Source organism: Pisolithus orientalis (genome assembly GCF_024613125.1).
Source record: "Pisolithus orientalis strain OTSU chromosome Unknown F5J12scaffold_14, whole genome shotgun sequence".
Classification (NCBI taxonomy): domain Eukaryota; kingdom Fungi; phylum Basidiomycota; class Agaricomycetes; order Boletales; family Pisolithaceae; genus Pisolithus; species Pisolithus orientalis.
The window spans coordinates 172,566-196,505 of record NW_026260795.1 but is presented as its reverse complement, the minus strand read 5'-3'; the positions used below and the strand labels follow the sequence as shown (position 1 = coordinate 196,505).

General features: G+C 48.3%; 9 protein-coding genes across 9 annotated transcripts; 1 reads left to right on the top strand and 8 right to left on the bottom strand.

Moving 5' to 3' along the window:
* Positions 1 to 837: 837 nt before the first annotated feature.
* Positions 838 to 1,587, bottom strand: F5J12DRAFT_892710 (uncharacterized protein; the record flags this gene model as incomplete). The annotated part of the gene is made up of 6 exons (XM_051747597.1): positions 838 to 1,010; positions 1,068 to 1,122; positions 1,173 to 1,200; positions 1,258 to 1,317; positions 1,367 to 1,476; positions 1,531 to 1,587. The coding sequence occupies 6 exons, from the start codon at positions 1,585 to 1,587 to the stop codon at positions 838 to 840; spliced, it is 483 nt and encodes a 160-aa protein (XP_051599878.1).
* On the bottom strand, positions 1,431 to 2,640 carry F5J12DRAFT_97305 (uncharacterized protein). Its single transcript, XM_051750117.1, has 10 exons — positions 2,464 to 2,640; positions 2,387 to 2,415; positions 2,313 to 2,338; positions 2,158 to 2,262; positions 2,078 to 2,095; positions 1,999 to 2,024; positions 1,924 to 1,949; positions 1,831 to 1,871; positions 1,531 to 1,776; positions 1,431 to 1,476 (listed from the first exon to the last, which is right to left on the bottom strand). Exons 1-9 carry the CDS (start codon positions 2,565 to 2,567, stop codon positions 1,735 to 1,737), a joined length of 417 nt encoding a protein of 138 aa, XP_051599877.1. The 5' UTR covers positions 2,568 to 2,640; the 3' UTR covers positions 1,431 to 1,476; positions 1,531 to 1,734.
* A 2,247-nt stretch (positions 2,641 to 4,887) lies between these two features.
* F5J12DRAFT_96508 (uncharacterized protein) lies at positions 4,888 to 6,218 on the bottom strand. The gene is made up of 7 exons (XM_051749989.1): positions 6,053 to 6,218; positions 5,833 to 6,001; positions 5,669 to 5,778; positions 5,561 to 5,620; positions 5,474 to 5,501; positions 5,368 to 5,422; positions 4,888 to 5,310 (listed from the first exon to the last, which is right to left on the bottom strand). Exons 1-7 carry the CDS (start codon positions 6,088 to 6,090, stop codon positions 5,066 to 5,068), a joined length of 705 nt encoding a protein of 234 aa, XP_051599876.1. The 5' UTR covers positions 6,091 to 6,218; the 3' UTR covers positions 4,888 to 5,065.
* Positions 6,219 to 6,534: 316 nt separating this feature from the next.
* On the bottom strand, positions 6,535 to 7,290 carry F5J12DRAFT_831184 (uncharacterized protein). Its single transcript, XM_051745733.1, has 6 exons — positions 7,072 to 7,290; positions 6,982 to 7,015; positions 6,897 to 6,918; positions 6,774 to 6,844; positions 6,648 to 6,723; positions 6,535 to 6,592 (listed from the first exon to the last, which is right to left on the bottom strand). Exons 1-6 carry the CDS (start codon positions 7,091 to 7,093, stop codon positions 6,587 to 6,589), a joined length of 231 nt encoding a protein of 76 aa, XP_051599875.1. The 5' UTR covers positions 7,094 to 7,290; the 3' UTR covers positions 6,535 to 6,586.
* A 1,065-nt stretch (positions 7,291 to 8,355) lies between these two features.
* Positions 8,356 to 10,600, bottom strand: F5J12DRAFT_96894 (uncharacterized protein). The gene is made up of 18 exons (XM_051750046.1): positions 10,551 to 10,600; positions 10,463 to 10,496; positions 10,258 to 10,322; positions 10,178 to 10,206; positions 10,104 to 10,129; positions 10,010 to 10,053; positions 9,948 to 9,957; positions 9,877 to 9,894; positions 9,798 to 9,823; positions 9,722 to 9,747; positions 9,630 to 9,670; positions 9,549 to 9,573; positions 9,331 to 9,497; positions 9,170 to 9,279; positions 9,061 to 9,120; positions 8,975 to 9,002; positions 8,867 to 8,921; positions 8,356 to 8,807 (listed from the first exon to the last, which is right to left on the bottom strand). Exons 3-18 carry the CDS (start codon positions 10,305 to 10,307, stop codon positions 8,560 to 8,562), a joined length of 963 nt encoding a protein of 320 aa, XP_051599874.1. The 5' UTR covers positions 10,308 to 10,322; positions 10,463 to 10,496; positions 10,551 to 10,600; the 3' UTR covers positions 8,356 to 8,559.
* Positions 10,601 to 11,958: 1,358 nt separating this feature from the next.
* On the top strand, positions 11,959 to 13,574 carry F5J12DRAFT_96046 (uncharacterized protein). Its single transcript, XM_051749928.1, has 6 exons — positions 11,959 to 11,984; positions 12,054 to 12,186; positions 12,249 to 12,760; positions 12,814 to 13,129; positions 13,188 to 13,269; positions 13,385 to 13,574. Exons 3-5 carry the CDS (start codon positions 12,254 to 12,256, stop codon positions 13,214 to 13,216), a joined length of 852 nt encoding a protein of 283 aa, XP_051599873.1. The 5' UTR covers positions 11,959 to 11,984; positions 12,054 to 12,186; positions 12,249 to 12,253; the 3' UTR covers positions 13,217 to 13,269; positions 13,385 to 13,574.
* A 2,766-nt stretch (positions 13,575 to 16,340) lies between these two features.
* F5J12DRAFT_831130 (uncharacterized protein) lies at positions 16,341 to 17,150 on the bottom strand. The gene is made up of 4 exons (XM_051745732.1): positions 16,927 to 17,150; positions 16,841 to 16,868; positions 16,733 to 16,787; positions 16,341 to 16,673 (listed from the first exon to the last, which is right to left on the bottom strand). The coding sequence occupies exons 1-4, from the start codon at positions 17,013 to 17,015 to the stop codon at positions 16,438 to 16,440; spliced, it is 408 nt and encodes a 135-aa protein (XP_051599872.1). The 5' UTR covers positions 17,016 to 17,150; the 3' UTR covers positions 16,341 to 16,437.
* On the bottom strand, positions 16,994 to 18,736 carry F5J12DRAFT_95906 (uncharacterized protein). The gene is made up of 17 exons (XM_051749904.1): positions 18,571 to 18,736; positions 18,409 to 18,470; positions 18,321 to 18,354; positions 18,233 to 18,259; positions 18,115 to 18,182; positions 18,035 to 18,063; positions 17,960 to 17,985; positions 17,862 to 17,909; positions 17,734 to 17,751; positions 17,655 to 17,680; positions 17,578 to 17,603; positions 17,482 to 17,522; positions 17,405 to 17,429; positions 17,344 to 17,355; positions 17,283 to 17,298; positions 17,191 to 17,230; positions 16,994 to 17,141 (listed from the first exon to the last, which is right to left on the bottom strand). The coding sequence occupies exons 1-17, from the start codon at positions 18,613 to 18,615 to the stop codon at positions 17,031 to 17,033; spliced, it is 654 nt and encodes a 217-aa protein (XP_051599871.1). The 5' UTR covers positions 18,616 to 18,736; the 3' UTR covers positions 16,994 to 17,030.
* A 1,991-nt stretch (positions 18,737 to 20,727) lies between these two features.
* On the bottom strand, positions 20,728 to 23,507 carry F5J12DRAFT_913074 (uncharacterized protein). The gene is made up of 21 exons (XM_051749081.1): positions 23,123 to 23,507; positions 23,036 to 23,069; positions 22,949 to 22,973; positions 22,828 to 22,895; positions 22,748 to 22,776; positions 22,674 to 22,699; positions 22,573 to 22,616; positions 22,511 to 22,520; positions 22,438 to 22,455; positions 22,360 to 22,385; positions 22,284 to 22,309; positions 22,193 to 22,233; positions 22,109 to 22,133; positions 22,048 to 22,059; positions 21,983 to 21,998; positions 21,891 to 21,930; positions 21,730 to 21,839; positions 21,622 to 21,681; positions 21,536 to 21,563; positions 21,432 to 21,486; positions 20,728 to 21,374 (listed from the first exon to the last, which is right to left on the bottom strand). Exons 1-21 carry the CDS (start codon positions 23,142 to 23,144, stop codon positions 21,178 to 21,180), a joined length of 912 nt encoding a protein of 303 aa, XP_051599870.1. The 5' UTR covers positions 23,145 to 23,507; the 3' UTR covers positions 20,728 to 21,177.
* Positions 23,508 to 23,940: the final 433 nt, after the last annotated feature.

Below are 23,940 nucleotides of genomic sequence, written 5' to 3'. Positions count from 1 at the left end.
AAACCCGATCATCTCGTTTTTGCTGTAGTTACAACAGCACAGCCTTTATATGATCACTAGCTTTGGTGTAGGCCCAACATATCTCATCGGGAAGTCTCAACAGTAGCCAGAATAATGCGGAATGTTAGGGGGCTCCGTTGGCATGTAAGATGAGGCAGGCCCACTGGAGCAAACCTCAAGTTGCTCCAAGCGTCAACTAACAAGCAACTAGTATACTACCCAGGAGCCAGCTGCGGCAGAATGACGGTCGTACGACTCTATAACTAGATGAAGCTTAGGGCCCGACTTGGACAATTACCCAGAGCTGAACGACGGCTAACAAGACGAGGATGGCATCCGAATTGATCTCAGCCGCCGCTGGCTAATATCCAAAAAGGCTCTCCACGGAATATTCGAACGAACAAAAGATTCTCGTGACGGAGAGACGGTTGCTGGATACATGACCACGCCAAAAGTCTGACTACGCTAGGTTCGCGTGTTACTTAGGTCAGAAATGGATGAGTTACATATGTGATAAGGCTGAGGTCGGCCAGGCTAGGATTCATATTGGGGAACGGATAGCTGCACTACTTCACAGGGAACCCCACGCGGACAACTGTGATCGAAGCTTTTTCACTGAGGAAAGCTACGCCGCTTTTGCAACGGTAAGACCTACTGTAAATTATAACCCTATGGCGGCTTCACAGGCCAAGAGCAGCTTGCAGGAGGGGATAATTCATACCAGTATACAATGTGTTGACTAATGGCGGACGGCATTATGGAACTATCAGAACTACGCTTCTCCCTCTCTTTGGAAGACCATGGTCCTATCAACTGCCGAATCTGCAGTGATATCGATCACAGTGCCTCGATATGTTTTTCTCCATCCTTTGAACGCTTAACGTTCTTCGAAAGCCTTTGCAGGTTTGCGAGGTGGACACCGCTGATGCGTTCATCTGACCGGGTGCCTGACTGCTGCGCTCGAAGGATTTGTCTGGTGTTCAGCGATGCTAAAAGCGAGTTGGCATATACTATTCAACAGTAAGATGGGCTGTTCTTCCATCGCTTGCAGAGCACGGAATACTGACGTTTTCCGATTGTGAAGTCAAGTCCTGTTGACCATGCACTCTGGAACTTAGCCGACTGAAGAGTGTGTGAGATAACATAACCGTCGAGCAACACGTGATACGCACAGTTGCAAACTCTGCAAGGGCGACCAGTCTACAATGAAAAGTCTGAATCAAGTCACAGAGAAAACAAAAGAAGGACCAAACTCACAAGGTCAGCAGACACCGATTAACAGCATAGATGATGAGCGTGTTCAGGAGACGCTTCGTTCTGAGCAAGGCTTATTAGGCATGAAGTCATCTACAAGGACCGGAGTCACCTTGGGAAGGCCGAGTGAGAGCCACTGTCATACAGAAGGACGCAAAGTGACACCGTAATCAGAAGCTCAACTAGTAGGAAGGTGACCCCAAAGGGAATTGAGGCATAAAACTAGGAATAATGACTTGTCAGCCGGTGAACCAACATGTCGGTTAACAGACCTACCGTAATTTGTGGAAGAGAGCTGGATGCATTATCGACGAACCTATTTGCAGATGTCATTATTTCCGTGAAGATAGTAGGATTCGTTTAAGTACAGTAGAACAACCGTCTCTTTTTTTTTATTAGCACAGGTCTGTCGTGGTGGAACAAAAAGCGCGAACCAGTACCAAACCCTGTTGAAATATCGTTGGAAATCTCGCGTCGCCATTACAAGAAAAACTCACCCAAGTGAACCAGTATCAATAGTATCTATCGCAACCATGTCACTAGATGATAATTTTGCCATCAACCAAATGTACTTACAATTGGGGCAGTCACGAACCATTTCATCTGAGGGCGGCAAACTGATTGTCGTCAACATCTCGAGAGGCACCTGGCAGTCTTAAAGGGACCTACGGTAATATATTCTATGTGCGAAGAAACTACCAGCATTCGGTTGATGAACGTCAATCCAAAAAGGTGGTTGCCTACCTTTGAACTACAATAACCACGAGTAACTGCAGTACAGCTAAATTTTGTCATAAATAGTTTTGAGATGAAATGGACGCACATTCACCAGAAGCGATGCCTAAGTAGAGAAAAAGTTTGAAATCAGTGCCTGGTAAACTGTAGAAAATTGAGTATGCGCACTGGGAATGACCTGCCGTATCTCCTCAGCGGGAAACTGGTTTGAAATGGAGGGTGTACGAACCAAACAATATACTCCAAACTCATGAGATTGCCGTAATTGGTTATCTATAACAATTGAGCAAAATGGTTACGACGAGTAGACACATCAGATTCACCAGGTAGTAATACAGCATATGACACACTAATCTACCGTTAGCCATGCATTCACGTGGACGCGTCAAATGCTCACTGAATGAGACATGTAATGTGTCAAGAATCCTGGCTTCACATGAGCTGACTTGAAGGTTACGGGGTATCCTAACATACCATGTGGCAGCTACGATGACCTTTATAGCCGAGGAATCCTCAGAGTAGTGCATGTAATACATATAAGTCTGTATGACCAGTAAGCCCACCGCGAGCCTGAGCATTCTATATCATGCGCCCCTGGAGAGTCGTTATGCCATACAACCTTTGACGTGAAACGGGAATATCAGAGGGGAGATGTGACGAAACCATCGAAAACAATAGTTACATGGCAGAGACCAAACCCCCGATCAAGGAAGCACCTGCTGATAACGAACAAATGAGCAAACGAGACCACATCCGGCTAAGTAAAGATCTTCACCGAACTCGCCCATGTTGTTGGCGTAACTTGTGTATGGGGGTACTTCGTCCACGACCTCGCTGCAGGGTATAGATGAAGAAGGGAGCGTGATCAACCTGGTGGTGAAGAAATTCCGTGCTGTCCTTTAAACACGAGGGCTGCATGTGTATGGTTAGCGCAGCCCCGGGTCGGAGCATAATAATTGACATGTTACATAGCCCAGATCATCTAAGCGTGGAGAAGATGGAAACTCCAACGGTAACATCCCATGCAATCTCACCATTTCTGTAGTAGCACTGCCTTACCTATGGTCCTTGGCCTCCCTGTGTTGTCCTCGCAGTCGAAATCGCACCTGTGGAAATACACTGAATGTTAACGACTTGTTTAGTTACGAGCTGCAAGTATTGCAGGACGCGTAAGCAAGTCCTGGTCTGTGAGAACCTTTGCAACGCTCTCTCGTTCTGGACCGGTCACGGTGGTGCTGTGGATGTCTGGAGGGAACGTTTGGTACGAACATGTGGGAGGTACACTTTCTTCTCGTTTTGGCTTGCACGGACCGTTCATTTTCGGATCAATATATGCGGCATTGGATCTCCTTGCCCGTCTCTAGTGATCGAAAGGCATAAAGCTATCGCATGGGGCGTCGACTCATGGGCCGCGTATCATCCACTAACTGGGTCGGCATCGGCAACCTGTTTGGTAACAGACGTACAATATCATACTGACTTCCATTCCATCAGATTTCGTCCGTTTGCGAAGTCTGTATGGCGCGGGACTAAGATGATGCTGGCACTGGTCGTGTTGTCAAGTTGATTTCTTTCGGCAATGGGCGGGTTGTGGAAGATTCAAAGTAATGATGCAGGCCCAAGTGGGCATAACTCTCTTGCGGAATCGAGGAGGTCACTGATGCCGACTACAGAGATCATGCGTTCGCTTCTTCCTCGGCTTCGTTGGGCACCAGCAAATTTCCCTCCTTCATGCACAGACCGACCAGTAGGAGCCCTGGTTTTTCCGACACCTGATTTGGAAAGACCAACAATCGTGTCTTCCCTCTGCCGGGCTTTCAATTCTCACCTTCAACACTCCTGTGGTTTTCGCGCAGTCCCGCCAGCACGCAAGTCTGCAGCAATCTGTTATTGAGCGCAAGTGAACTGTCAGTGGCACAGCCGCCAGTCGGCCCCGGCGGCCTGGGATCGTCATCGTCGGCTCACCAAAGCAGGTCCTCAAAGTCCAACAGACTATCAAGCTCGCAACGGTAGAACTGATTAGACCCACTTGCTCTTATCCCTGACGTTTTTATTCATGATCGTCACCTTACATTCAACTCAGATTCGTATTATTTGTATCAGACACCGTCAGATAGCGCAAGAAACAACAAGGATTTCATCTACTCTACAACTGATTCGTCAACCTCTACTAGCAAGATCCTGGACAACAGCCCACACTGCCTAGAGAGGGGCTCCGCCGTTAAGGCAACCAGTGGAAAATCAATCCTGTGGTCATGGGTAGTGAAGGCAGGCGCCACTGTTCACGTACCATTCATGACCTATGCGTCCTCAACCAAGGAGTAACGCCGCATCGCTGCCAACTCGCGGGGCAGATGTGTCTTTGCAAGGCTTACATCTCTCCTACCCCACTGGCGAGTGCTTAAGTGCGTAAGGATAATTTATAATGACCAGCGAGCGCTTATCTTACATCCTTTTCAAATGTTTGTCTGAGGTCTCGCCCACTGCCGCTCAATGCTGAAGACGATCTGATGTATGCTGGTTCATCGTCACCGACACCAACCAAACGCTATGTATATCTGTACCTCCACAACTCACTAGTGGCATTTTCCACGAGGTCACGACGCCCGCAATTCGGAATGTGTGAATCTTCACGTTGACAATGATACGATCCGAGGCACATGCGGTCGTAAACTGTGTTAAGGACTCACTCCTGTTTCGGAGATGGTATCGCCATGTCATAGTAGATATGTTAGATTTCCGTACGTTGGAATGCACCCACTACTAAGCGCCTTCGAAACTGTTGCGGATCTGTGAGCAGAAAGGGAGAAAAATCTAGTCGCATATGCGATCTTTGATCTGCCAGTCCAGGGATTCATGTCGGACGACAAAGAGCTGCACCATTTCACAAGGAATTGGAATTCCAGGCGGACAACTGTCACCGGAGCTCTTGTACTGAGGAAAAACCAGACCACCGGTTTCTGTGAGGGAGAGACTATGGTGGCGAGCCTCACGGGGCAAGAGGAGTAACTCGAAAGCAAGGGATATCTGATACCAGTATTACAACGTTGCAACCGATGGCGAATGCATCATGGGATTAGAATTGTGCTTCTCCCTCGCTTCGGAAGGACGTGGTCTTATTGAGTGCCGAATCAGCAGTGATATCAATGACAATCGCTTCGATGTGTTTGTCTCCATCGTTTGAACGCTCTAGACCCTCCGAATGCTTCTGCAGGTTCATGAAGTGGACAGTATTGATGCGTTCACCTGACCGGGTGCCTGAATTCTGGGATCGAAGGTATTGACGGGTGTTCAATGATGCTAAAAGCGAGTTGGCATACACTATTCAATAGTAAGATGAGGTGTTTTTCCGTCGCTTGCAAGGCACGAAAGACTGACGTCTTGGAATTATGAAGTCCAATCCCGTTAACCATGTACCCTGGGAGGTAACGGTCTAAAGGGAACGTGAGACCGACATAATGGTCGTGCAATACGTCATGCGCACAGCTAGGAACTCTATAAGGGCGACCAGCCTACGATGAAAAAGCCTGAATCAAGTCACAGTGCAAATGAAAGAAAAGACCGAACTCACAAACTCAGCAAACCCTGGTTAACAGCGTAGATGATGAGCGTGGTCAGGAGACGTTTCGATCTAAGTAGGGCTCATTAGGAATGAAGCATCAACACGAATAGAGGTCACCTTGGGAAGGCGGAACGAGAGCGACTGTCATACAAAAGTACGCAAAGCGAGACCGTAATCAGAACCTCAGCTAGTAGAAAGGTGGCCGAAAAGGGTAATCCGGAATAAAGCTAGGAATAACAAGCCGTGAGCCGGTGAGCCAACATGTCCGTTAACAGACCTACCGTAATTTGCGAAGCAGAGCTGAATGTGTTATCGGTGAACCTGTAGGCGGACGTCATCATTTCTGTGAAGATGGTAGGATACATTGAAGTACAGTAGGACAATCGTCTCTTCTTTTTGATTAGCATAGGTCTGTTGTGGTGGAATAATGCTACAAACCTATGCCAAACCCTATTGAAATACCGTTGGAAATGTCTCGTCGGCATAATAATAATAACTCACCGAACTGAGCTAACAACAACAATAGCTATTGTGGCCATATACTGGATAACATTTTTGCCGTTAAACAAATGTACTTACAATTGGGGCGGTCACCAGCCACCTCATCTGAGGGCGACAAACTGATTGCTGTCAACATCTCGAGAAGCACCTGGCAGGTTTGATGGGACCTACAGTAATAGATTTTATGTGCGAAGGAACTAACAGCTTTCGGTTGACGTTAACATCAATCCAAAAAGGTGGTCACCTACCATTGAACTACAATAACCACAACCAACTGCGGCACAGCTAAATCTTGTCATCGATGGTTTTGAGATGAAACAGACGTACTTCCATCACAAGCGATGCCTAAGTAGGGAAAACATCGAAAATCAGAGCTTCGTAAGTTGTAGAAAATCAGGTATGCGCACTGGGAATGACCTGCCATGTCTCATTAACAACGAAAAGGTTTGAATTTGAATTGGCAGGCATACGAACCAAATATCATACTCCAAGCTCATCAGGTCGCCATAATTGGTTATCTGCAGCGATTGAGCGCTATGGCTACAACGAGTGGACGCATCAGATTCACCAGGTAGTAATACAACATGTGACACACTAATTGCCCGTTAGCCATGCATTCACGTGGGCGCACCAGGCACTCACTGATTAACAGGTGTGAGGTATCAAGGATCCTGAATTCGCATGAGCTGACTTGAAGGTTACCCTGGATAGCCTAACTCACCATATGGCAGCAACGATGAACTTCATGATGGAGGAATCCTCAGAATAGTGCATGTAATACACATAGGTCTGTATAACCAGTAAGCAAACCACAGGCCTGAACACTCTGGATAAAGCGCCCCTGGAGAATCGTTATACCATATAACCTTTGATGTGAAACGGGGATATCAGAGGGGAGATGTGACGAAACCAACGAAAACAATACTTACATGGCGGAAACCAAACCCCCGACGAGCATAACACCTATTGCAAAGAAATTAGTGGAATGTTGGACTGTGTAAGCCATGAAATATCTTCACCAAACTCGCCCGGGATGCTCATGTTGTTTGGGTAACTTGTATATGGGGCCTCGTCGACGGACTCACTGGAAGGGTATGGATAGAGAAGCAAGCGTGGCGAAATCGTATCCACCCGATAGTGAAGAATTCTGGTCCTGTTATTTAAACACGAGGGACAAGGGCTGCAGTTCTGAGATTAGGACAACTTGCACCGCCCCGAGGTGGAGCGTGATAGTTTACTAACCCAGGTCAACGAAGCGTCCGCTTGATCGCTTTAAAGATGGTGACTCCAGCGGCCGCGGCCAACTCCGATAATCTCGCTGTTTCTGTAGCAACACTGCCTTGCCTAGACCATATATATGCTCCTTGACCAGTGGCTTCTCTATACTGTCCTCGAAGTCTGAGACACTGGTAGATGGGATACGAGCTTCAAGTAGTCACGGGGACCCAGGGTATGAACCACTGTTCATGCTTGCAAAGTCCGTGTGTCGCGGAACCCAGACGAAACCCGGGGTCCTGGTCCTAGGTGTTGATCGATTTTGGCGTTGGCCACGAGCGGGTCGCCGACGCCTTAGTAAAGTACACAGCGAGTCACTGTGGTGTGCTAAAGTTAAATATTGATGCTGGCCCATCTGGGCATATTGAAGTCGCGATAAGCCCACTATCTGACAGGAGGTTACTAACGCGCCGATGCTGGCCGCTACTTACGTTCGCTTCTTCCTCGGTCTCCCTTTTTGCTCAGCGTCAGCTCCTCTCTGCGAGTAACTTCAACGCTCCAGTGCTTCTCGAGATGCACGGTCCCGCCAGCCTGCGTGGGTAAGCATGGTGTGGATTACCAACTACATGGCAATCCCGCCAATCGGCTCCAGCGGCCTATCTGACAGGCTCATGGGTTGGAGCACTTCTGGCTCAAAGCCCAAATATGTTCAACCAGTGACATCCACACAGGTCCTAAGTATTCCTGACGCCAATATATATGAGCGAACTATTATGTATCGGACACCGTCGGACAGTACAAGAGGTGGCACGGATTTCATCTACTTTTTGGCTGGTCCGCCGGCCTCAAGTAGCGGTAGCCGTGGAGAGGAGTTCTGTGGTTGATACAACCAGAGAAACGTCCATCAGGTGATCATTGGCAACGAAGACAGGCGCCACCATTCACATACCCAGGGACCTACCGTGTTCGACGTGTCCAGAGCCAAGGAACAAAGCCGCATCGCTGCCAGCGATGTGGCTTTACAAGACCTTCGTCCACCTCTTACCTCTTATTCCACTTGTACGATTTGCGGCTGACCAGCGAGTACTCAGCGCTCGCCTTCCGCCTTCTACGTCTGGGTGCAAGGCGTTCCATGCTGTGAAAGCAGTGTTACTTCATAGGCAATTCCATACAGATAACTGCCACCGAGGAAGATAGTCGTCACGCGAGGCAAAAGGATTCAGGAGCGGCTTGCAGGTGGGGGATATGCATTTCATACCATCATTACACCGTTTTACGTAAGACAGCTAGAATTATACCTCTTCCTCTCTTCGAAACGCCGAAACCCTATCGAGTGCAGGATCGGCAATGATGTCGATAACAGCCATCTCGGACACGTTAAGCTGCCCTGTTTCATCCTTAGAACTTTCAGCGTCCCCTGACAGCTTTGTCGGGTTTGCGAAGTGGACAATACCGGTGCGTTGATCTGACACAGTACCTGGGTCCTGCGATCGAAGGTGTTTCCGGGAATTTAGTGATGCTAGAAGTGAGTTGGCATATACTATATCACTAGTAAGCCGGTGTATACTGTCCATGGCTTGTAGGGCGCGGAAGACTGACATTTTCCAATGACGAAGTCCAATCCAATTGACCATGGATCTTGGACTTCAATTGCCTGTGAAGGAAGTGTGAGAGCGACATAATCGTAGTGCAACATATCCGACATACGATCACGAGGTCTGCAATGGCGACTAGCCTGCACCGAAAAGCTTGAATCAAGTCATGGCCACCAACCAAAGATGGATGAAACTTACGAAGTCAGCAAACACCGGTTAACAGCGTAGACGACGAGGGTGTTCAGGAGGCGCTTGGTTCTAAAGCGGGGTTCGTTAGAAATGAACCACTGACACAGACTGGAGTCACCTTGGGAACCCAGAGCCAGAGCCATAGTCATATAACAGTACGCAGAGTGACCCTGTAATCAGAACTTCGGCTACTGCAATGGTGGCCCAAGCGGGGGTCACGTCGTAAAACTAGGAAGAACAAGTAAGCTGGTGCACTAATTTCTCTCTTAATGGAATTACCGTGATCTGTGTAAGGATGCTGGCCCCACGGTTGACGAACCTATGCACAGTGATCAGTATATCTGTGAGCATGGTTGGACAAGTCGAAGTACTCCAGAATAACTGTCTCTGCTTTTTGATTAGTATAGTGTTTGGAGGCAGAAAAAACGCACAACCCATGCCAAACCCTGTTGAGATACCATTATAAAAGGCTAGCTAATCCCAATAAATAAACACACCAAATTGAGCTAGTATGAATAGTGTCTGTTGCAACCCCATCACTGCATGATATGTTTGCCGTGACAAGCAGATGAACTCACAATTGGGGCAGTCACCAACCACCTCACTTGAGGGCGACAAACTGGAAGTCGATCAACGAGGTCTGGAGAGAAGGAGGTTTAACAGGACATACGGGAATATATTTGATGTGCGAAGAAGCTAGTAATGTTCGGTTTGTAAATGCCAAGCCAGAACAGATAACCACTTACCACTGAACTGCAGAAACCACAAATACCTGCAATACCACTGAGTGCTGTCATAAATGGTGTTGAGATGAAAGGAACACACGTTCACCAGAACTGATGCCTAGGGGGGGAAGCATTCATAATAGTGTCTGGTAGAAAATCGGGTACACATACAGGTAATGACCTGCTATATCTCATCAGTGAGAAGTAGTTTTCAAATGAAAAGGTAAACGAACCAGGAAATGAACTCTAAACTCGTCGGAACGCCATAATTGATTATCTACAGTGATTGAGTATGACAGTTACAAGAAGTAGACAAGTCAGTTTCACCAGGTAGTAATACAAGATGTGACACACTAATCTGCAGTTGATCATGAATTTACTGACAGCTGCTGAATACCCACCGAAGGAAGCATGCAGGGTATCGAGAATCCTGACTACATGTGAGCAGATTTGCCAGGTGTCCCAAAGCAGCCTAACTCACCATATGACAGCAACCAGATACTTCATGGTTAACCCATCCTCGTAGTGCATAAAATATGAATAGGTCTATGTAACTTGTAAGTAGAGCGCTGGACTGAACATTCCATTTACAACGTTCCTGGAGAGTTGTTATGCCATATAGCCTTGACATGCAATATGGACATCAAAGTGGGGGACGTGACGAGATTGAGGGAAGTCACACATACATAGCGGAGACCAAACCGCCGATGAGGGCAGAACCTATTGCGGATAGATCAGCAGACAAGACTGTATCTGGGTACGAAAAGTCTTCACCGAACCCGTACGGGATGCCCATGTCGCTTAGGTAGTTTGTACCAGGTGAACTCGTTGACGAACTCGCTGTCGAGTGTGGAAGGAAAAACAGGTGGGGAAGACGGGTTCTGGTAGTAAGGCAACCCTGCCCTGTTTTTAAAGGACGAACACTACATCATCACGATTCGGAAGTCTTGTATTCCCTGAGCAGCAGGAATGCAGATAACTGCAGTGCCAATGACTGGATCCGGTAACCTTGCCATCGCTGTGGTACAGCATTTCCTATGGTCTCTGGCCTGTGTGGAAAGTCCAACATGACGTCCTGGGAAAGCCTCAGAAGTAGTCAGTAAAATGTTAAACGTCAGGGGCCCATTTTCTTACAAACTGCCAGTAGCAGAGGCGCAAGCGACTGTAAAGTTTGTCAAACCTGGGCATATGGTTTGGGGACCCGGGGTGTTAATTTGATTTGGTCGGGTTGGCCTGTACATCAGGAAAATAACACTTTACTATTTTTGACTTTTTGTGACTAATGTGACTTTTTGGGAAGGAATCTACTATCATTACCCATGTCCTGCAGGCATAGCTGCACTTTTCTTGCTGATTTTGGTCTTGTTCAAACAACCTAATTCATAGCTTTCAGTAGATACCACATACATTCAAATTGATGGAGGTTCCAAAGAGATATTGTGATTTTTCTCTCAGACAGTGTGCATCACACCAATGACTCAATATCTCTGAGTTTTCAGATATTTTCTAGTCTTCTTGGCTTAGATATATTATCACTTAGTTGTCTCAATAGATTCTGTTCTCTTTTCATTCTTCAAAATGCTGTATATGGTCAAAAAAAAAGTACAGATAGTAAGTTCCTTCCCAAAAAGTCACAAATAGTCACAATAGTCACAAAAAAGTCAAAAATAGTAAAGTGTAGGATGACGCAAGCTCAGCTTGGGCTTATGGTCGTAACAGTTATACTGGCTCCAAACCCGTTTGTGAAATGGAAAGCCTGAAATGCAGCACTCCGGACATGTGACATAACAGCTCACCTCTGGTCCTATCCTTACTCCTTGATGTTCAGTGCTCGCCATCGGTTGCACCCAACGATACCGCCTGCAGCACGCAAAGGGTATCATGTGCCAGTAGACGCGGTTCTGATGGCGTTATACTGATGGGGTCACCGTTGCCGCACTTCTTTGTGTCACGTCACCTTGGGGTCTCTCGGTTTGTGGGTGTCTTCAGTCTTAATACCCTTCGCTCACTAGTTTCCCCGCTGTAAGTGCCTCTGGCGTTCCCCCAGCTCACCTACACGAGCTCGTTCACCTCTGTAATCGCTCCTGTGTTTACTTTCCTAGACGTGTCTGAAAAGCTTACCTCCGTCTTTAGCGGGTTCTGTGCACACTAGTTCCCCCCATCTTCCATTGTGGACTTGGATCGGTATCATAGGGCCGTTGCCAAAGGGTCAGTCGTTGTCAAAGGCTGCGCAGAGTTCCTCCCGATCCGTGTTACTGCCTCCCGGTGATGTGATAGACCTTTAAAGCTCATACAAGCAACCACGAGAAGCCGTCTTACTTCCAAACGTCACCCTGCTCCCCACACCTTTCTACAATCGCTCTGCTCTCGTCATTGTCAAACTAAGGTCTTACCCAGCTAGTCCTTCGAAGTACGTCGTATTCTTTATCTTTCACCCTATAGTTCTCCTTTATGGTCAATGCTCCCTCCTAGTTACTATGTCGTCTTCACCTTATGGATTTCTATACAACCCGAGTCTGCCCTCCGAAGAGACAATCGTTGCCCACTGCTTGAATCTCGGCTTCGTCTGCGGAACCACCATTGTCGATCCTTCTACTACGTCGGTCATTGCCTGGATCAAATATGGTCGCGACGTCACCGTCGCCGAGGCGCGCACGCAAGATTGGACCGCGAAGGCTCTCCGCGATACTGGTGCCTCAGATATACGAGCCCCTCGCGTATTCCATGCGTTTACGGCAGACTACCACGGGTGGCCAGTTGGCTACATCGCCATGGAGTACATCGAGGGTACAGATTGCGGCTCAAAGGACGTCGAACTAGTTGCGAAAGCTGTCCAGGCGTTGATCGGCCTCCAAGCACCACCAACCGCGACACTCGGACACATTGGCGGCGGTACAAGATCTATTGTGCACTCCTTCTTTCCCGAGTGGCTTCCCAATGCCAATTACAGGTCCGACCAGGATTTCTATGCTCATATTCGCAATGTAAGTGTTTGCCAACGTCTCAAGATGCTTTGGCGAACTCAGAGCTATGTTAGATCTTTAAAATGCTGCCCATCGATTTTCATGGCGATATATCTAGCCACGATCGATTCCTTTGTCCTTCCGATTTCAACTCGGGTAACTTCAGGAAGCGTACGATGGAGGATGGCCGGTTAGTAGTGGCGGTGTTGGATTTCGGTGCGACGTGCTTCATGCCGCTCCCCTTCATCGAGGTCGCACTGAAGAAGCCTTGGGACCGCTTTTCCCAGTTGGTTGTCAGGAAGATCATTTATCCTCACCCGTGGTCGGACGATGCAAGGTTTTTGCTCTGCGCCTCCGGTCTTCTTGTTCAGTACGGTTTCAAGCCAGTCGGTAAGCACGACTTTTCAATTTTGTTGCCACTCTCGGGCTGATTTTCATCGCTGTTCAGCACTCCCATCGGGCGTCAGTCCTAGATGAATGGCAGATAATGTGTTGGCGTACCCTGCGGCTTACCTTACACGGGTACCTCGGTGGGTGACGCTTTTTTCTGTTCTACGAGCCTTGGTTCAAGTTGCTGTCTCGGACTTCGATACGGGTGAATATGTAAATGGCTTTTCTATGAATGAATGTCGTGCATGTTTATAGCTACGTACCTTGGGGTCCTGATATTGATTTGCGAGAGATCAAAAGCCGGGTCCGTAGCAATGTCCGACAATTCCTCAATTCCCGTTGATCACGAAGCGGAATGGCTGAATAAGTGTTTAGACTTGAGCACGGAAAAGCTTTGGTCCCAGTTGAACCACTCGATCGCCGTCGGTGCTGTCGCCGTCACTGACATTCACGTCGTTGGAGACGACGGTGGAGGAAAACTTGGCGTCGGAGAGGTAGGCGTCCTGGGATGGACCGTTGAACACTACTAGACATTGTTCCTGTGGTTAGTTTCCTACTAGTAGACGTGTCTGAAAAGCTTACACGCTATAGTCCCTCCGATATTCCGTTGTCAAGTATATGAGCGGTCACCAAATAAACTCAAACAAACTCCGACAAGGGACTCTTCCCGGTCATATTCGGGCCAATGCTGCCCCCTCCGTCGTCGTTTGGAGGGCACATCACTCTCTGGTTAAATGCTCGTACACTGGGGCGGGAGTTCAACGTTCAACAGGGACGCAGTGTACCATGTCGAATCCAGGCCCCGCTCAACTGCAACTTGCGTAAATTTAGCAAATGTAATGATTCGAGCTAACTTTGTCTTTTTCGTTGCCCAAGATTTCCTCTTGCTGTTAGTTCGACCTTTTTCGCGCCCTGAAGTCGTCTCTTCCCTGCACAACAGCAAGGATCCTACCCTCCTTATCAGAAGTCCAAGTCTGTTGATACAATTCTCGTTCTCTTGCAGAATCCAGGAAGTTATTTGCAGCTTCTTTGTTCACTCCTTCCTCGGCTTCCCTCCGTGACGGAAGTTGTCTTCCTTCACGCACTGGCCGTAACGAGGACTTTACTTCTTCTAAGGAACGTAGCCTTTGATTGGCTCGGAACTTGTAGCAATCATTTGATTATCAAAGGAATCGTGTTCCCCGTGTCCCATCGGGTTTCTTTGCTTGTACCCTCAAAGCTCCCATACGCTGCCCGTAAGCGCTCGAGTACGTAATGGCAGTTTGCGATTAACCAGCATGCGTCCGGGTTCCGTCTTCACTGATCGCCTGGGCCTTGCCATCCACCGCTCCAATCTGAAGGCGATCTAAAGTATCTCGTCCATGTCCAGAGCGTTCATCGTGGCCAGTAGCAACCGAGTGTCGTATCTACACCCCACAATTCCCTCGTTCTGTGTTACACAAGAGTGTGGTATCATCTCAGGTATGGACCCCCTGATGTGAAAACCGATCGATTCTGTATGTATGGAACGAGCCGTCACATTCATATTCATATAGCGTTTACATGTCGGATGACCCATCGCGGCGCTACTTCACAGGGAATACAAGGCGGACAACCGCCATCGAAGCTCTTTCACCAAGAAAAACTACACCGGTAAGGCTTGTCGTAAATTATAAACCTGGGTGGCCTCATGGGACAAGAAAAGAAACTTGCGGGCAGGGGAGTTACATACTGGTGCTACACCGTTTAAAGCAAATGGCGGGAGCAGCAGGAACCAAAAACTAGAATTAATCACACCTTCCCTTATCTTTGCAAGGCTGTAGTCTTATCGAGTGCAGGATTGGCGGTAATATCGATAGTGGCCATCTCGCCGATGTCGGGTGTCCTTGGCCCATCCTTTGAACTCTCGACGTCCCCTGGAAGCTTCGGCGAGGGGTTCGCGAAGCGGGCAACACTGATGCGCAGGTCTTATACGGTAAGTGAAGCCTGGGTTCGAAGGTGTTCCGAAAGTTCAGTGACGCTGGGAGCGGGTTGGTGTGTGCTATTCTATGGTAAGTCAGGTTTTCTGTCTTCTGCGGCACGGAAGACCGATACTTTCTAATGACGAAGTCCATCCCTATCGTTTCTAATCCCTGGACCTTTATAGTCCGAAAGAAGTATGAAAGCGACGTAAACATGGTGTAACACGTCACACGCACGACGACGAAATCTCCAATGGCGACTAGTCTAACGAAAAGCCCGAATCAAGTCACAGTTGCAAAGGAAAGAAAGACCAAACTCACCCAGTCAGCAAGCGCTGGTTAACAGCATAGATATTAAGCATATTCGGGAGGCGCTTCATCCTAATGCAGCGCTGTGTGCCCTGAATATTTGAATTTGAATCGGCTTCATCGCGTCGCGGACTCGCAGGCCAAAATGCTGCTAACGTTGACATTTGGACTATCTTCCCCATCGCACTGCGCGTCCTTATTCTGCCTTGCAACGCCAAGGACACCGGCGAGAACGTAGACAGTCCCAGAAGACTCCGACGAACTCAATTTGCCGTATCCGCTGGCCCACCCAGGGCACCACGCTCCCGCCCCTCTGACGTCTTTCAGGGGACACGACGCAATCTGGTTTCAGCCCGTACACGCGGCCGGGAACTCGATAGGGACCAATTGTGTGTCGCCCCGATCCCGCTCAACTGCATGCTTGCAAACCGATCTCTTACACATCCATCCACCTGATTTGCTGAAGTCGGGAAACGATGACCCCTCTACGGCTGATGGCACTCTGGATGTGGTATCCGCGCCTCCATGACCTTACAGCAGTCCCCGTCGATATGTGGGGGTGGGTGACAATGGACTGTGTTAATCCTATATAGATACTGTCAGACGTTTTTATGTTAATACTGATCGATGCGAATGAGTTGCGGTCGTGATTGATATTCGGCTAGCTGTGCAACGACCGGTTTCCATGCTCCTATGGGTGCATCCGATATGTCTTCATCGTTCCCGGAACATGCGCTCTGCGATTCTGACCAACCCTCTGACGGCCTCAGCGGAGAGCGAGTCTGGCAAGAATTGGACCAGCTGCGGGGAGATGGGTGGGTTGTTGGACCTAAGGGAGGTAGAGGGCGCCAACTTCAACACCGGAGTGCAGCATCTGGCTAGGCTCTATGCAGCCCTGTATCGCAACTGATAACCTGTTGTTAACCTTACGAGGCAAGAGGAGCATTGTGTATGTAGATGGTATTTCGTACCAGTACTACACTGATTGACCTCGTGGCGAAAGAAAAAGGCAATGGCAGATACAGGATGAAACCACTAGTACCACAGCTCTGCTTCTCTTCACAATGTCGTAGTCTTATCAAGTGTAGCAACTACAGTGATATCCATAACAGTTGCTTCGCGTGCCTTGAAATGCCTGTCTCCATTCTTTGAATCCTTCACGTTTCCCGAAGGCTTCGGCAGGTTCGCAAGGCGGATAGTACTCATGCGTAGATCGGGCGCAATGCCTGAGCTTGAACCCAGGGATCGAAGATATTCCCGGGTGTTCAGCGATGCTAGAGCCGAGTTGGTGTATACTAAGGTTCAATAGTAAGATAGGGTGTTACGCATCGTGTGTAGTGCACGGAATACTGACACTTTCCAATGATGAAGGAGAATCCCATTGCCAATGCATCTTGGCGAAAAATGATCTGATGGAACTGTAAGAGCAACCTGGTCGTCTGGCGATAGAGATCACATCCACCATGACGAGCTCCACAATCTCAATTGACCTAGGACGAAAAGTCTGAATCAAGTTATGATTGCGAATGAAAGAGGGACTAGGCTCACAGCGTCAGCAAACACCGGTTCACAGCATAGATGATAAGCGCGTTCAGGAGGCGCCTCGTTCTGACCAGAATCCGCCAGGAATGAACCATCGACGCGGACTCAGGTTACCTTAGGGTGGCAAAGCGAGAGCTGTCATACAAAAGTATGCAAAGTGACACCGTAATCAGAACCTCAGCTGGTAGAACGGCACTCCCACCGGGTATTAGGGAGGAATTCTAGGAATGACCCATCAGTCGGTGCACCATTCTCTATTTACGGAACTACCCTAATCTGCGTAAGGGAACTGACGTCCTTATTGACGAACCTATACACGGATATCAGTAATTCAGTGAAAATGGTTGGACAGGTTGGGGTACATCAAAACAGTCGTCTCTGTTTCTTGGTTAGAATAGTGTTTCGTGGAAGAAAAGCACGAACCTACGCAAAACCCTGATGAAATATCGTCAAAATGCGTCACAAGCATGGTGGAGGGACTCACCGAAGTGAACTAGTACGAATAGCATCTATCACGGTCGTGTCACCGGATGATGTATTTGCTAAAGCAGATGTACTCACAATTGGGGCGGTCACAAACCACTTCACTTGGCGGCGACAGACTGAATGTCAATCAGCAAACACAAAGCCTGGACATTCTGGCTGAGTGTGACATACGGTAATGTATTTTATGTGCGAAGAAACTAGCAGCATTTGGTTGATGAGCGTAACCCACCAAAAAAATAGTCGCTTACCATTGAACTACGAAAACTGCGAGTGACTGCAACACACCTGAATTTTGGCATAAATGAACGTGAGGCGGAAGGGACTTACATCCATCAGAGCTAATGCCTAAGCAAGGAAATATTTGAATCAGTAGCTCGTAGAAAATAGGGTACGCGTACTGGGAGCGACCTGCCACATCTCATCAGTGGCAAGTAGTTGTGGAATGGGGAGGATGCGCACCAGACCAAATACTCCAAACTCGTCGGAACACCATAGTTGGTTATCTACAATGACTTAGCACAACAGTCACAACAAGTGGACGCATCAGTTTCACCAGGTAGTAGTACAAGTAGTGACATGCTAAATCACCCGTCAGCCATGCATTCAACTAGAAGTATCGAGTGCTCACTGAACAAGGCATGTAAGGTATCAAGAATCCTGCCCTCGTATGAGCAGATTTGACCAGTACCCCAAGGTGGTCTAACTCACCATAGGGCAGCAACCAGGAACTTCATGGTCGTGGCATCCCCGGAGTAGTGCATGTAATACATATATGTCTGTATAACTAGTCAGTGGAGCACTAGCTTGAACATTCCGTTTAGAACACCCCTGGAGTGTCGTTATGCCATACAACCTTGGCGCGTAACGTGGACATCAGGGGAGAGATGTGAAAAATCAAGCCGAACAATGCATACATAGCGGAGACCAACCCCCCGATGAGCGTAGAACCTATCGCGAACAAATGAGCAAATAAGACAGCGTTCGGCTATGACAGGTTTTTACCGAACACGCCGGAGATGTTCATACTGTTTGGGTACTTTGCACAAGGCGAATTCGTTGATGAACTTGCTGCAGGGGTGCTGAACTCGACGAAACGATCGAGCGTGGAGAAAGCGTACCAGTCCGGTAGTGAGACAGCCCCGCTTATTAAAGGTTGAAAGTTACCATCAGTATGAACAAGAGAACGTGCGTGGCCTCGAGCACCAGCATACTTCTCAAGGTAGACTAGATTGTCGAGGCGTCTGCTGTTTGATCTCGCCCCCAATGGCAACGGATATTCTTGTCATTGCTGTAGCACAGCCTATTCAGTCCTATATGGGCCTCGGTGGAGGGCACAACACATCGTCCCCGGAAAGTCTGAGACATAGCCAAAAAAAAAAAAGTTGGATGTGACGGTCTCATTTACCTACGAACTGCAAGCAGCGGACCTGAGGAAGGCGTTCGGAACGACTTCACAAGTCTAAAAAGCAGGATGTCGTGCGACCAAGAGGCAGCCATTTCATATCAGGAATAGCCTGTTTTGATTTGTAATATTGGGCATGTTGGCGTGTAAGATGATGCGGGGCCATCGCTGGCCACCATGGAAATAGAACTTAGGAATCATTTCATCACGGGCTACCCCCCGGCAACTTCTCGGCTCGCCCATCCGTTGCTAAGACGAATCTGCCGAATCGTGCGTCAGTCTGTCATGTCACGTGCATGAATTGGCGTGACCCGCCAATCATTAATCATTAATGGGTTCCCCGATTGGTATCCTGTCGTATCTGCTGGCAGATCGCGGCATCCTGCCAGTTCAGACACACCGTAAGCTACGCATTGTACCATTGCTCTTTCACCCACCTCCCTACCACCCAGGGTTCGGTCTCGTTTGCTAGTCTCACTTGTTGCCACACTAGGCAGTCGATTCTTGACCGCACTTCAATGAGAACCCTGCCCCTCCTCTCGGGAGTGAGTTCTTGTGTAAACCTCACATGCCCTCGTTCCAACGCGGGTTCCAGGAGGCCGCCTATAGCTAGCTCGTTAACTCTTACCTCGACTTTGTTCAGTGATGGGACTTGCCTCCACACACAGACGGCTCCAGTCCTCCAAGGTACGTCGCCCTTGATTGGTTTCGAGTTCGTCGAGACGTGGTGCCAACACTCGATGATAGAAAGAATTATGTTCATTCTGTTCCGTGTGGCTTCCCTGTCCGTGCCTTCAAGGCTCCAGCGTATCCAGAGGTGAAACTGACAAGGTCACGGGAATGTATTTGGTGCAATCCATACCAGCCCTGTCCCCAGAGCTTAAACCTAACCCCGAGTCTGACTATTATAACTGTCAGACTTCATCTGACGTTACAGAAAGTTACGTGGGTACCGTCCTCTGCACATCTGATTCACCAAACTCAATATGGGCGCCACCAAAGAGACATCTATCCGATCTGGGTAAACTCGCTCCCCTTGACAGTCCGCCTCTTTCGTTTTAGTGCTAGGGCAGGTAGGTGTTTATTTCACTGAGAGGCTTGTTCCCGATAGTGGCAATTACGAAAGTGCAAAAAAGTACATTTTGATTTTTGCATCCACTCTGAAAGATGGCCTTATCGGTCGTGGCAATTCCATGAGGCCACAGCGTTGCAATCCAAAATGTGGACAGGCACACACTTACGATCCAAAGCGCGCGCAATCGCAAATTGCATTGGAGCTCATTCCGTGACGTGCTATGAAAATTGATCCACCGTAGCCACGTTACCTGGCAAACGAAGGAAGGCACGGTTCAACCGTTGAGAGTGGACTTCACTGGTTCCCTTAAGTGTTGACCGACAAATAACTCTGCTATCCAGAGCCAGCTGTGGCGGAACGACGGGTAGTACGAGCCTCCATTGCCAGATAAACCTTACCCCCTTGACTTGGACAACCACCCGGAGTTGAATGTTGAGGGTTGGCAAAACGAGGATGGCATCCCAGTCGATCTCGACCGCTGACTAATGCCCAAAATGCCTCTCCACAACATTTTCAAATGAACAAACTATGTATCGTCCCGAGGAAGATGTAGTTGCCAATGACATGGTGGACCCTGTGCTGAAGAACAAGTCCACCTGCGCCGGATTGGCTTTAGATTAGGAATCGGGTAGTGCGGGTTGATGTGCTAACCCCCCTCCCCCTCGAACAGTGAATCTAGCGGTATGGCCGAAGTGCGCAAGGAATATGGTAGACCGTTGAGAAACCCAGTGGGGCATCCACACAGGAGAGCTGGCGGTAGTTAATCAGTGGATAGGACAGTGTGACGTAGGCAAAAATCATTCTCTACTAACTCCTTTCGCCATATTCACATATGGATCGGGCCATCACGTTCGTTCTACCGGCTGCCCTCACCGCCTCCAGCTTCTGTGACGGTTGGCTGGATCGGATTCCCTATGAAGTAGTGCAGCTATGTGCCACCCCACGAACGCTGTGCTAGCGGATACGCCGAGAGGGAATGAACGCTTTCTGTTGTGCCTTTGGTCTGCCTGATAGCATATCATAACACGACCAGACATCCATCCCCGAAAGCCGATCCAGGACAGCTCGAAAGGCACTTGGTGGCCATGCATGCGTATTCCCAACCATCAGGTCTACTCTCACGGAGCGATACCAGTTCCGCAAAAACGAGACCATCGGTGAGACTCAACCGTGAATTAAAATTCTATCGCAGCCCTACTGCGGCTTCGCAAAACAAGGCGTAGGATAACTTGTAGTAGTATTAAATTAGTTCATGTCATAGCGAAAAGAACCGAAGCGCGGACGGAACGCGGAACTAGAATTTCGGTTCTCCTTCGCTTCGCAATGCTGTCGCCTTACCAAGCGCTGATACCGATAAGGGCACGTCACCCGAATGCTGCGGCAGGTTCCCGAGGTGGATAGTATTGATGTGTTCAGCTGACTCGGTTCCTGAGTGCTGGGATCGGAGGTATTGCCGAGTGTTCAGTGATGCTAGAAGCGAGTTGGCATATACTATTCGGTGGTGAGTGGTGGGTTATGTCCATCGCACGTAAGGCAAAGAAGACTGACACTTTCCAATCATGAAGTCCAATCCCATTGTCCAATCATCCTGCTGATTAACATTCTGAAGAAAGTGTGAGAGCAACAATCACCTTGAAATAGGTCGTGCGTACCACAGTGAACTCTGCAATGGTGACCAGTCTACCACCAATATTTTGGATCGAGTCAGGACCATAAATGAAACTGAGGGGAAACTTACGATGTCAACAAACACCTGTTAACAGCATATATGATAAGTGTTTGGAAGAGACGCTTCGTTCTAGAGCAGGGTTAATTAGAGATAACCACGGATGTGGAATGGTGTTACCTTGGGAATGCAGAGCGAGAGCGACTGTCGTGGAAAAGTACGCAAAGTGATATCGTGATCAGTGCCTCAACGAGTGCGACGATGGCCAAAGCGGGTAACACGGCAGAAAACTAGGGACGACAAGTAAGCTGGTGCACCAACGTCTCTCTAAACGGAAGTACCCTAATCTGCGTAAGGATGTCAACATCACGATTGACGAACCTGTGCACAGAAATCAGTATTTCCGTAAAAATAGATGGGCAGGTTGGAGCACATCATAATGACCGCTTCTGCTTTTTGATGAGAATAAGTCTTCTGTGGTGGAAAAACAGCACAAACCCAAGGCAGGTCCTGTTGAAATATCGTTATCAACGCCTCGTAAAATGAGAAAAAAACTCACCCAAGTGAACCAGAACTAATAGTATCTATCGTGACCACATCACTGAATGATAACTTTTCCATGAGCATCAGCAAATATACTTACAATTGGGCCAGCCACCAACCACTTCTTTTGAGGACGACAAACTGGATGCCGATCACCAAACGTCTCGAAAAGTAGCTCAAGCGTGACGTACGGCAAGATATTGTGTGGGCAAAGAAGCTAGTGACATCTGATATATGAGCGTGAAGCCATAATAGATAGTTACCTACCATTGAACTATAGAAATCACGAGTACCTGGAACACAACTAAATCTTGTCATAAACAGTCTTGAGAGAAAGAAACGCACATTGATTAGAAGTGACGTCTAGGCGGAGAAAACATCGTAAGTCAGTCTCTCGTTGAAGATTCGGCTCACATACTGGGAATGTCCTGTATCATCTCATCAGTGGGGAGCAGTTGTGAGATGCAAAGGCATACGAACCAGACCATATACTCCAAACTCGTCAAAACGCCATAATTGGTTATCTGCAGCGATTGAGCATGACTCATGGCTATCGCAACGAGGAGACATAGCAGTTTCACCAGGTAGTAATATAATGCGTGACACACTAATCGACTATTAGCCATCCATTCACCTGTAAATACCAAGTACTCACTGCATGAGAGATGTAGCGTATCAAGAATCCTGTTTTCGGATGAGCAAATGTGACAGGTGCCCCAAAGCAGGATAACACACCATATGGCAGCAACAAGGAACTTCACGGTTGAAGCATCCCCAGAGTAGTGCATGAAATATATATAGGTCTGTATAAACCAGTAAGTGGAACCCTAGCCTAAACGTTCCCTTGAAAACGCCCCTGGAAAGTCGTCGTGCCATATAACCTTGATAAGGAACAAGGAAATCAGAGAAGAGATGTAACAAAATCATGGAAACCAATACATACATGGCAGAGACCAACCCCCCCATGAGAATAGAGCCTATTGAGAACAGATGAGCAGAAAAAAACGTGTTTGGCTATGAAGATCTTCACCGAATGCGCCCGGGACACCCATGTCGATTGCGTAACTTGTATAGTACGGGAAACTCGTCGATTAACCCGCCGAGGGGTGTGGACTGCCAGAAGCGATCGAGCGTGGAGAGGTCGTATCAATATGACGGTGGAGAAACCCAACCCTGTTTTTTAACGAGAGGGGCTTCATTTGTATGATGGGACAGTACGTGCTACCGAAGCATGTTCTTGATTTAGTATCCGATGATGCGGCCAACGCTGTGTCTCATTTAGGCTCTGCGTTTCTGTGGTGCTAGCAGCACCACTAGTGCTGCTGCTCCTGTGATCCGCTTGGAATTTCAGTATATCAGTGGGAAGAGATAACAATGACTTCCACTAACTGAAACATTTGTGTCAAACTCGGAAGCTGAAGCGAAATGACCGGTTGTGCCGTGCTCCTCCATAGTGAACATTGAACTTTAACGACCGGTAACAATAAGTCCATGATCAAATCCTGGGAACCTAAGAACATCACAGCCTTGGTTTGATCTTCCTTTGATGAAGTTCTTGACGACTTCCATGTTTCAAATACATTATCACCATCAGCGAGGCCAACTTCAATGAGTATTATGATGCGTCCAAATCGAGTGTCCATTCTAGCCTGAGTTGGAATCTCCTTCACCACACTGTGAGCGCCATCGCCGTGAACACCATTTCCCTCGACATCACCGTGTGCAGAGTCCTGGAAGTTCGTCCTTGCAACTTCGCATGTGGACCGTCTCTGCAGACTCTCCGGATCCGACTAACCCACTCAGTCGCATCTGGCAGTTTACCCGTGGCACCACGCTGTACCCCTCTGA